This window comes from Geospiza fortis, unplaced genomic scaffold (genome assembly GCF_000277835.1).
Source record: "Geospiza fortis unplaced genomic scaffold, GeoFor_1.0 scaffold55, whole genome shotgun sequence".
NCBI classification, from domain to species: domain Eukaryota; kingdom Metazoa; phylum Chordata; class Aves; order Passeriformes; family Thraupidae; genus Geospiza; species Geospiza fortis.
Genome location: NW_005054308.1, coordinates 12,472,182 through 12,483,955, shown reverse-complemented (window position 1 = coordinate 12,483,955; position 11,774 = coordinate 12,472,182). Strand labels below are relative to the sequence as shown.

Here is an 11,774-nt window from a genome sequence, read left to right as displayed (position 1 = left end):
CAGAAGCCAGAGATACAATTATCAACTTACACTCCAGTCCCAGAAACCACTTAATGAGTCTAAGTTTTCAGAGCAATCAGCATAATCCTTGCAGTGAACTAACAAAATTCAGCAGCAGCTGCAAATCTTCTTCATTACCTGTAATAGCTCTACGGATCTCTTTAGCTGCATCTTCTCTGGATTCAATGGAAGCCTGTTCACTGTACCAAGCAGTGTGAGGGGTGCAGATAACATTGGGTGCATCTTTTAACGGCCCCTGAGCAAAACTGGGGGGAAGAAGAAGGTTTTTTTCCAGAAGTGATAACCCCATCTGTAAGCCAAATAACAACAAAAACCACCAAAAAACCCCAAACCCACCAAACCGCCAAAAGAACCATCCAGTTTAGGTGAACCACCAGATAGCAGCAGGCATGCAGGTACAACATTACCTGAAAGGCTCAGACTCATGCACATCCAATGCTGTTCCTCTGATTCTCCCCTCTTTCAAGGCTTGTGCTAAGGCTTTCTCATCTACCAGCCCTCCCCGGGCTGTGTTCACTAAGAAGCAGCCCTGACGCATCTGAAAGAAGAAAAACAGTACATGCATTGAGAACGAGACCTTTCATGGAAGCGAAGTGAATCTTGGGAAATCTACTGGAAATGAGCAGGAGTCTGCAGTGACTAGATGAGGTCTGGAGGAACTAGGAGTGCTTTCACTGCAAAGCTTCCCACAGGGGAAATGCCTGCAAGCAATGCTTGAGAAATTTGCTCTAAAAATCAACAAACAAAACCATAAGACAATAAGGGCAAAAGTGGAACTCTCAAGTTCTGCACTCCATATTCATCCTACTACATTAAAAAAAAAAAAAAAAAGAGGATAGGAACCATGACTCAAGTATCCAGCTACACAAAACTGGACTACAATGTCCAAATGTCTCTCATAATAGCACTGGAAAGCATGCATAGACTGCTTAGCCTGAGACTGGCTTTGCAGTGGGCTTGGGCAGAGAGGCTTTGGCACCACTGTGTGAAACAATGTACACAGTCCCAGCCATGCCACATCTATCTCTAACCAGTGCAGTAAATTATTTTAAAGATAATTTGAAATTATGGAACCACCTAAAGTATTCTTTATAAAGGAAACTACTTTGCAAGAAGAGCCAATCCTATTCTTCTCTTAACATAAAATTCTATACAGCACAAAGCACAGGCACCCAGATCCACACGCTCCCAGCCTCCAAAGGCAGCAGGAGGCACACAACAGAGGCAGCAGGATTCACACGCTCTCAGCCTCTGTGAAAGCAGCAGTTTTGGTTTGCATTCATTTCCACAGTGCTCTGTGGGGGAAATCAAGCTCCTGCTGCACCTGTTTAATAGTGAAGTCATTGATGAGGTGATGGTTATGTTCATTCAGGCTGCAGTGCAATGTGATGCAATCGCTGTGCATTAGTAGATCCTGCAGGGTTCCTACTCGCTGTAAACCCAAGGATCGCTCCACTCCATCCGGCAGATAGGGATCATAGAAAATCACGTTGAAGCCAAAGGACTTGGCTCGCAGAGCCACTGCCTGTCCAACTCGGCCTTCACAAAAGAAAACCCACAATCATCAAGGAAAGGTAAAACAAACTTCAAAGACAAGATACTGGGGTAGACAGGGAGCCTACACTGAAGTTTACTACCAGGGCCCAAGGTACTGCAGCCCTGGAAACCCCTAGGATTGCCATAGGGATCCAGAGGAGGCTATTCAGTGCTGCTCCTATGCAGCTAATTCTAGTTCTTCCCCATGCAATAGCCAGAGCGTAGTCAAGAAGCAGTTCTGTTTTCAAAACAAATCTAGACTCTGAGACAGAGATAATAATCTGGCTACAAGAACTTGGAGAAGGAAACACCTTTCAGGCAGTTTTGCTACTGATACAGTACTTAGCACAGAGGGAAACAGTCTCTGAGAAGAGCTGTATAAATGTTCCAATTCTTCTAACCATCTGGAATCAAAAAAAGAGTAACCAATCCCCTGACATATACCCAGCTCTTGAAGATATCCAGAATAGGGTACTAACATTCCTTAGGAGTCAGTGTGTTTCACAAAGAACAGTTGTAGAATTATCACTTTTCTCAGCATGTGACTCTTAGCTTCCCAAAAACGTTCACAGTTCTCTTTTCAGTCTAACAATTCCCATCACTTACCGAGTCCAATGATGCCCAACGTCTCCCCACGGATACGCACAGCACCTCCAGCTACCTCCCGAATCTGTTCTACGCTTGAGGCTCGATTCCCTTCCCGCAGAGCCTGATGTAGCCAAGTAACACGGCGATAGAGGTTCAAGATGTGGCAGAGCGTAGAGTCAGCAGTCTCCTCTACTGAGGAGGAAGGGATGTTGCAAACGGCAATGCCTGCAAAGCCATAGAGGTCATATAAGATTTTTAGCATCACAATCCTAAACCAACATAAAGCTCTTTAAGCACAAATGCCAAAAGATAATTGAATACTCCAGAACTCAAGAAACACAGGATTCATTTCAGAACATCATTCTGCAACAACATAGATGACCAGCCGTCTTTTCAATCCCCCAGAATTTCCCCCAGAAAATACCATTCCTTCCTTATAAATATGTATTTGATTAACACACTCAGCAGAAAAACAAACAAGCTGAAATGAGAAAACTGGGCCATACAAGTGATACAAGCAACTAACTGTTTTAAAAGACCTGCATTTAAAAAGATGCACTCCTTCCACAGATACTCCTGACAAATTAACAGGCATTCTGCAGAAGAATTGAGACAAATGGCTGAGCTCCTCATGCCTCATGGTCCAGATGCTCACTGCAAGCATCAGCCTCCCCAGGAGCAACAATAAGTAACTAACTCATTAAATGCAGACAGAAGTCCCAGGAGCTTCCCTAAATCCACTTGAAGTTAAGCTTAAAAATAACAACACATAACACTCCCACTCTAGAATAACATATAAACACAAGGACCATAAAACCCATGGCTACAACTATCAAGTAAATTAGTAATGCAAACAGAATTGAAGTCCTAGAAGCATAAATTACTATCAGAAAAGGGAAAGATGGAACTCTGTATAAAAATCTGGTTGAAGTTCTGAGCAATCTATGAAAAACCTTCATTTGACAAACCAGCAAAGAAATAAAAATAATTAGATGGAAAAATGGTCTATTCCCAAATATAACCCTAGCCACTTGCCAAACCAAGGCAACTCTTCTACCTCAAAAGTCCACCACCTAGGTAAAAACTGGAAACAAAATCTAGGCAATGGTTGAAGGCATCATTGTTTCATAAGCCTAGTCAGAGGAGACATTTGGCTAAACTCAGACCATGCTTTCCCATGAGAATTAGGAGAGCAATGGCCACAGACAACCCCAGATATCCACCTGTTTTTCTCTATCAAACTATTTCCAATTTTGCCATAATGCCACACAGACAACTCAGAGGACATGAGTAGGGGTGATAGAAAAAACCAGTTTCTCTTAATCTCACTGGTTGCCATCTCATTCAACTCTAGACAAGCCCCATGCATTCATCTGTTACACAGCCAGACACAGATTGTGTTAACATACAGTATTATACCTAAATGTAATAAACCACAAACACAGACAACAGCCCTTTGGTCTGAGGATTCAGAACACACAAGGAACAGTATCTTACCTCTGAATGAATTAAAAGGCCTGGCTAAGCATGAAAATAACCATTAATTGCCCATTAAAAAGCAAATCTGGTCACACGCAAGGGTCATCACACTGTCGCTCCACAGCAAAAGTGGCAAGCAACGGTCTGATGGTGAAGGAATTGTGACTCATTTCATCTTGGATTAATGAGTGTGCAGTGGAGGAAAAGGGAAATCTTTGAATCTGAATGAAGCGAAGATATGGATGGTGACCTTAAGTAGAGAAGCATTAAGACTAGGTTAGGTTCCAAATTCAGCACAAATATGGCTGGATAAAAGCCAAGGACCTTGACAGGAACTCTTGAGACTATTCCTTTGAATCATCCAAATGAAAAGGTTCTTTTGACCTAATTCAGGCACTACCCCAATACACACTCTTCATTTACTAGAAATTCACCTGTTCTTACAGATCTGAAAATTGCAATGCTTGCCTATTTCAATTGTATATACTAATACCTGTATTTGATTTAACCTTAACAAGACCTGCATTACATTAAGGAAGCTTTAGAATCCCTTACACCTGTAAAACTTAAAAAAGAAGGGGAATGATACTTGAGTGATACATCTCACCTATGAGACTAAAAGGTCCAGAAGTCTCACTACCATCTGTTTAGTAAATAACATCATCTTGTCACCTGATCCAGACGCTTTTCACATGCCTAGGATTCTAAAGGGATAACTAATAAAGTTTTGTATCAGAACCTATTTGCATATGCAAAATTAAGAAGAAAACTCATGAAGCATTTACAATGAGTTTATCCTGCATCAGCATTTGCAAGCAGCTTTTTTCAGACAGCAGTTTCCTCAGGGGTCACAAAAAGACCAAAGTCACCTCACCAAAAGTTAGCTAGACACCATATTCAGATTCCTGAATCCCAAACAACAACAAAGACACCAACATCAATAGCAGAGCAATCTGAAAACTGAGAATCTTTCTTTTAAGCTACCTACCAGCCCCTCTATTGGTCAGCTTTCTAGATACCTGATACTGAGCAGCTCCAAATCTTTGTACATAGAAGTTTTTAAACTCAACTCATAAAGCACAAAAAGATGCACAGTGTTCAATTTCACATTCAGTTCTGATCACAACAGACACCTAACAGTGTCATCATACCTAATTCTGCAGCGGATTTGATGTCAACATTGTCATAGCCACTGCCAATACGCACAATGACTCTGAGGGCTTTGAATTTCTCCAGATCCTGACGAGAAAGGGTAATGGTGTGGTACATCAGAGCTCCTACTGCCTCATTCAGCACCTATTAAAAAAACCAGTCCAAATCAATATCTGGTTTGGTTACCTAAGAGGCAAAGCTCTGCTTCTGAATCTTGCACATCTTCTTGCCCACCTTTTCATGGATTTCCTGAGTTGACTGAGCATCACAAAATGCCACTGTAGCAACATCCTTCAAGATGGGCATCTCCACAGTGCAATCTCGTCCATCCAGGAGTGCAACCAGTGGCCGTGCTGGCATTGGGCCATTCACAATAGGAGGCCGTATGCCTATTAAGAAAGTCAGAAGGCGTGATTACATAACAGACAAGAATTCTGGAACCCTCATCTGCTAGTCCAACAAGTTGCTAATAGCGTTTAGGAACAGATTAGGCAAAGCAAAAGACATGAATACAAAACACAGGGAAAAGACGCTGAGCAAAAAAAAGCACAACCACCACTTAGATGAAGGAAAATAAAGCATGCATTATCAATAATAATATATGAGAGGTGATCTGCTCAGCAGCATGCTGTCTTACTCCTGGCTCCTGAAACGAGTGACAAAGTCACTTCATACCTCCTCCCCAGTGACCGGCCCTCCCTCCATCCCAGCATGCCCAGATGATATTTCCCCCTTAAGTGAACAGAACTTATACGTCCACAGAACCTCCGACAGTCAATAGCATCCAGCCCTTCCCAGAAGGCCGCAGGCAGCGCCTCCGCGTGCGGCGGGACCCTCCTCGCCGCCGGCCAGGCGGACGCTCAGCCCCACAGGCGCGCAGCGGGTCGCCGGGGGGCAGGTGCCGCTCTTTGTGCCGGTCCATGGGCCGGGCGGGGCCGCGCCGCCCTCGGCGCCGCGGAAGGACCCGGGACCCGTCACTCGCCGCCCGCGCCGCTCCGGCGGAACCGGAAAAACGCGACCGGGCCCACGCGAGAGGCATCGCCGCCACCGAGGCGCTGCGCGCTTCCGCTTCCGGTCCGCGGACTGTGGGCGTGCGGGGGAGCTGGGCCGGGCGGGGCCGGGCCGGGCCGTTCCGGGCTCGCTCGGTACTCCCGGGTCACAGCCGGCTTCGGGCCGGCTGGGGGTGCAGGGAGTGGACCAGGAGGGCGCTTACAAAAAGCTGGGAGGTGGATCCTGGGATGTAGCTGCAGGTCTTCCTAGAAAGCTCTCTGTGCATGAGACAAATAGGGAGTCATTCAAATCGGTTCTGCTTCTGTTTTGCCACTATTGCAGCCGGGTCTCCTGCACTTGTCCCGTGCTTCTGGGAGTGGATCAGCTCTGCAATACCCGCTCATCCTGAGAATCCACTACATAAATCACGACAAGGACGTTACTAAGCAAGTTCTGTGCAGTTTATTGAAGAACAAATTAAAGCTATTTATTACACAAACGTTCCTGGTACCTGATGTGAAGTTCATAGAGTTGATCTACTTTCACACCGTCCTTTTCTGAACTACCTCCCACATTCCGTTCAGATAAGCCATGGTATGTTTTAACAGATCTGTGTGCTCTGTGTTGGAGTTCGGTGGACAAAAAGCAACGTGATAATTGGAACTGCCAGCTGGCGCCTATGTGTTGGTACAAATGAGTTAAAAGTAGATGACTTGTCTGTAGAGGAGGATTGTAAACACAAAGCTGGAAAAAATCCTTACTAAACAGATGTGAACACTCCAGTGATCCTCTGGCATGACTCCAGTTTAATGGCGCCTATGTCTCCCCTTGTGTGCCTCTGCTAAGGGTTTGCTGTGGGAATTCCCCAGTTAGCAAAGGAAGGGAAATAAATTACTCTTTGGGGTTTAGCCATGGGTTTGTGGCTCTCCTGACTGCTGGCTGCCTGTGCTGACACTCACTCGAGCAGTTTAATAATAACAAGGTAAGTATGTTTGGCAAAGATAGAGTGCTTAGAAAAATGTGTTTCAAGGCCCACTGGGTTAGATGACCCTTCAATATCTCAGGTTATTTCATGAACTGGTTGAAATAGTGACAAAACCATGAAGAGTGGCTCTGATACCAGGAACCTGGAAGAAGCAAAAACCCACCTGTGTGGAAAGAGACAAGAGGATAGGCTAAGGAATATGAATTCATTAATTTGCCTGTAATTAAAAAATAATCTGGTGCATGTAAGTTGTTTGTGGCAATCTGTGAGACTACTACTTGTTTCCAACAGTTTGTCAAGAATTAATTCAGTGTCTGTGCTATATGTGGCTACTAAAAAGAACTGGGTAGTTTTACCCATTTGGCTTGCATGCCAAACCTCGGAGGCAAGCCTTCTAACACATTACCGAAGCAGCCCTAGTCTTCTGGAGCACAATTGCCTATGGCCCAGAGCGTCTCCCTTTGCATTTATGCTGGCTGACCTTCATGTCTGTATAAAAAACGTCAGTTAAAATCTCCCTGAGTGCATTCGGGTATCCTCCTCAACTGTCAACACTCTTGCTGATAGCTCTTCAGGCAAGTACTTTGTTGGATGCTTTAAAAAAACAGAAAGAACGGGAGGCAAGAGAGGATTTTCCTGAGGACAGACAAAGAAATTGGAAATCCTAGAAACCCTGTTGCCAGGGGCAAAATTAGTAAAGAAAGCCTCATCTATCTGGGTACAGCTACTCTGTGCAGTGGTCCAAAGTCCTGCTATGTATCAGAATCATAGAATAATAGCATTTGCTTAGTTGGAAGAGACCCATCACAATCATCAAGTCCGACTCCTGGCCCTGCACAGGACACGCCAAGGATCCCATGATGTGCCTGCGAACAGTGTTCAAACACTTCTTGAACTCAGGTGCTTGGCGCTGTGACCACTGTCCTGGGGAGCCTGCTCCAGTGCTCAACTGCTCTTTGGGTGAAAAATCTTTCCCTGATACCCAACCTAAACTTCCATGACTCAGCTCCATGTCTTTTCTTCGAATCCTGTCACTGGTCACGAGAGTGAAGTGATTGGCACCCGCCCCTCTGCTTCTCCTCATAAGAATGTTGAAGACTGCAATGAGGTCTCCCCTCAGTCTCCTCCTGGTTGAACAAACCAAGTCACCTGAGCTGTACCTCATAATCTTCCCCTCCAGTCCCTTCTCTACCCTCATGGCCTCCTTTGGATGGTCTCTAGTAGCTTAATGTCTTCTTAATATTGTGGTGCCCAAAACTGCACACAATACTCAAGATGGGGTTGCACCAGTGCAGAGTAAAGCAGGACAATCACCTCCCTTCACTGGCTGGCAATGTTTTGCTTGATGCACCCCAGCACATGGTTGGCCCTCCTGGCTGCCTGGGCATACCGTTGACTCAGTAGGAGCAGCTTGCACCTCAGTCTTTCCTGGTAGTCTCTAAAGCACATAATGCTGCTGATAAGCTGTAAAGTAAACAGCCCCTGTGCTGCTGCCCTGCCATGTGCCCATCTCTCTCACAAGCAAAGAGGAGAAAATTTACAGGAGTGATTAAAATAAGAACCTATTGGTTCGTGTTCTGTGTTCCACAGCATTGAAAGGCAGTGAAGGTGTCAGCAGAGTGGCATCACTGATCTTTGTGGCCTAATGAAGCTTTGAGTCTTCTGTCTCATGGCTTGAATGAATAGAAGTCCAGTCCATTTCACTGTGGAAAGCAGCTGCAGGACTGCTGCTGAAACAAGGGGAAATAATCTAATCCATGTTCTTTAACTTGATTAATACCTGTTTAAGTACCTTCCAAGCCCACAGGAAAGTAAAATCTTTGATTTGGTTCCTGTTCTGGTTTTGGCACAGATCAGTGAGAGTGGGCATGGCCAATACCCTAATATTATTTGATACCACCTCAAATCATTGCTGGGGGCAGAGAAAGGAACTCTCACTTCTGAGGAGAAGGGGTTCCTTCTGGTGAGGGAAAGCATGGTTGGGAAGAGCCAGTGAGTATTGTTAGACTTTCTGTGCAAATAATTTCTTTGTCTTATACCTTTTGTTATTAATATTGTTGCTGTTACTATTCCTTATCTCATTCCTGTTTCTTATCTCCACCCATGATCTTTGCCTTTTGTTCTTCCAATTGAAGGAAGGCAGGAGAGCAAGCAGCAAAGTTTCAGTGGGAGAACTAAATTGAGAAATACCCTTCCAAAACCCTGACATTATTTTTCTGACTACATTGAACAGCTACGACCCCTAAGTCCTGGGTCTGTTTTGCCTCTGCCAGATCCACTGTCCTACAAGCTAATTAAGCTTCACTTGAGACAAGGAGAGATGCATCATGGATATATCTGGATCAGACAAATGGGCTCACAGTGCATCACTTAAATGTCTTTGGATCAAAATATAGTGTAATGCACTATTAAAACTACTTATTTTGTCTATGTTCTTGCCTCTGAAAAAATTTAGACTTAAGCGCTGTTATAAGGTACTCCTCCTTTCTTCTCTTAAAAAAGTATTTTTGCTTTCCTTTTTTACAAATAATTTTTCTTCTGAGCTGCTCATGCCTTAAATTGCTTCTGTCATCCAAGCATGTGCACACTATCCATTGCCTTAACTAGCTGGTGAAAAGGGACTTAGAGAGTTTCTGATCCAACATCTTTGTACTAGTCAGTACAGACTCTTTTAGATAACCTGTTCTAGCACTGCACCAACGCCTTAGTGAAAAAGCTTTTCATATCACTCAGCCTGAACAACCCAAGATGAAATTTATGGCCATCATAATTTCTTGTATCACCTGCCATTTGGGTTTATCACCTTTGCAGCTCACCTTTAAGTAGCTGTAGGGTGGTAGTAGATGGTCTCTCAAAGAAGCCCAGGTCTGATAATCAATTTGTAGGTCATGTGGTACCATCTTGGTAGCCCTCCACTGGACCCTCTCTTGTTCCTCCTCATCCCCCTTGAACTTCAGGGGCAGGAAACTGCACACAGCAATCCAGGTGCGGCCACTCCACTGCTAAGCAGACATTAATAACTTCTTTCAGTCTCTGGCCATGTTCTTCCTAATACAGTGTGGTGTGTGGGTTGTTTTATTCACAATCACATCTTACAGGTATCCATGGCAACTTCCAGGTCCTTCCAGCAGGACTGCTTCTCATCCACTCAGTCCTTAGTGAGGAAAGATGCATGGGGTTGCTGTGCCCTGTTTCAGAATGCGACGGTCCTTCTTAAACATCATAAGGCATCTGTTAACTCGGTTCTTTCATTTCTCAAAGTCCCTCTGGACTGAAGCTATGTTGTTCAGCATGTCCGTTGCTCATCCTGAATTTTTATAATCATAAGTTTCTTAGTTCCCTTTTCCTGTAGAATGACTTACAATTATTCTTACCAAAGATATAGTCTACCCATTGAGCTGTATGACTGTACTTAATCAGACAGACACCCAAACCTCTCTGGCCTTCCTGCTGTGACCCACACTGAGGGTAAAATACAAGGGCAGTTTTGAATTCTTTACTCATAGGAACAAAAAGTAAAACTGTCTGAGCCAGAAGTGGCCAAGTTTCCCAGGGACTGAAACACAAAACTATGGGTAGCTGCTATGGATGTCAAAGCCCTCAACCTTCTTTGGCAATGAGCAGCCAGAGCTGTTTAGGGCACTAGCACTCATGCTAGGAAATGGAGGAGGTTTTTATTTGGTTTTCCATAAATATAGACATCAACTTCTGCTGGGTTGTTTGCATTAGGTTAATATTTCTGTAGTGCACAGGTGTTACTATTAGCTGTGAATGTCTGCTGTCTGTCTCTAGCCCTGTAAAGAGCAGAGTGTGGTGCTGTAAATATTAGCCTAGGCACAGAAGTGTTTGCTCAGCCCTCCTCTGTGCTACCTCCCCCAGTAGTTCTCTGATAGTACTCCTGACAAATGGTCAAGACTCAGCATCCTTTGCACTTCCCAGTAACATGCTCTGGTTTTGACTGAAGAAGGGTTGTAGTGGTCAAATCCTGAAAAAAAGCAGCAGAAGCACCAGCATGCTGTAATCTTCATAAGATTAACACTATTCAAAATAAGGTACAACTAAGTAACTCAGCACCTACAGCAAACAAAATATTTCCTCGGTAAAACCCAGTTTTCACTGGCTGTGGTAGTCATGGATGTCAAGATGAAATGTCTAGTGTATCACTGGAACTGCTACTTGCTTTAATATAGTGATATACAGTAAATTCCACGCAGAAGAATTCTCTCACACCAGTTGCTTGCAGTAAGCAGGAGGACCAATCTTTCTTAAAAACTCAAGAAGAGGAGGGCACCACTGAAATAGATATTCATGTACATTGAATACTTAATGTATCTGCACAGTTATTACCCTTTCTGCTGGGGTTTTCAGGCAGGTGGGGTAGGTCTCTCTATTTATGCAAACAACAGACTTACAAAAACATTTGCCCCATTTTCATATACTAATGTTTGATGTGCATGTGTTGGACTGTAACTTTTCCACACTGGTTAATTTGATTTTAGGATGCTGCCTAAATGCCATATGGGCTCTCAGAAATGCCATCTTTAGTGTGGCTGCAGACAAGCAGCTCAATAAAGACAGAGCCAGCACCAGGTAAGAAACTGACATAACAGCCTTCACAACAAAGCCAAAAGGAAAAAGCCACAAGCTCAGTCATCCCATCCACAGGCCAAGGAATCACTTGAGGAATCTACTCAAAAGCCAGTCTGCCTCTGTATCCTCCAAGAACAATCCCTCCAGAGTGAAGGAGACTCTCCTAAGTTGGAGACTTACTGTCCTTTACCCAAATAGGCCCCCGAGGGTGCGCAGTCACAGCTCTGCTCTCGGTACTGAAGTCTTCTATCAATCAATAAACAACCCCCTTGCGCAGCCCCTTCCAAAACAAACGCCCCTTTTGAAGCGTCCCTACACTGCCCGGCCCCTGGCGCAGCGGCTTCCCGGTCGCCCTGGGGACAGCGGCCGCTGGATGACCCCCATCATTCGCCCCATCTCACACCAGCCCGCCGACCTCCTGGCCCCTCCGTCC

The 11,774-nt window shown here is 44.6% G+C and overlaps 1 protein-coding gene across 1 annotated transcript in view; it reads right to left on the bottom strand.

Moving 5' to 3' along the window:
• Positions 1 to 5,698, bottom strand: part of LOC102033763 (C-terminal-binding protein 2-like) — an 8,033-nt gene extending 2,335 nt beyond the window's left edge. The window contains exons 1-7 of the mRNA XM_031055236.1: positions 5,531 to 5,698; positions 5,011 to 5,169; positions 4,776 to 4,920; positions 2,164 to 2,370; positions 1,346 to 1,560; positions 429 to 559; positions 139 to 266 (exon numbers count right to left, since the gene is read on the bottom strand). Coding sequence (XP_030911096.1) covers positions 139 to 266; positions 429 to 559; positions 1,346 to 1,560; positions 2,164 to 2,370; positions 4,776 to 4,920; positions 5,011 to 5,169; positions 5,531 to 5,698 — 1,153 coding nt within the window. The remainder of the gene's footprint in view (positions 1 to 138; positions 267 to 428; positions 560 to 1,345; positions 1,561 to 2,163; positions 2,371 to 4,775; positions 4,921 to 5,010; positions 5,170 to 5,530) is intronic.
• Between the last annotated feature and the right edge of the window lie 6,076 nt (positions 5,699 to 11,774).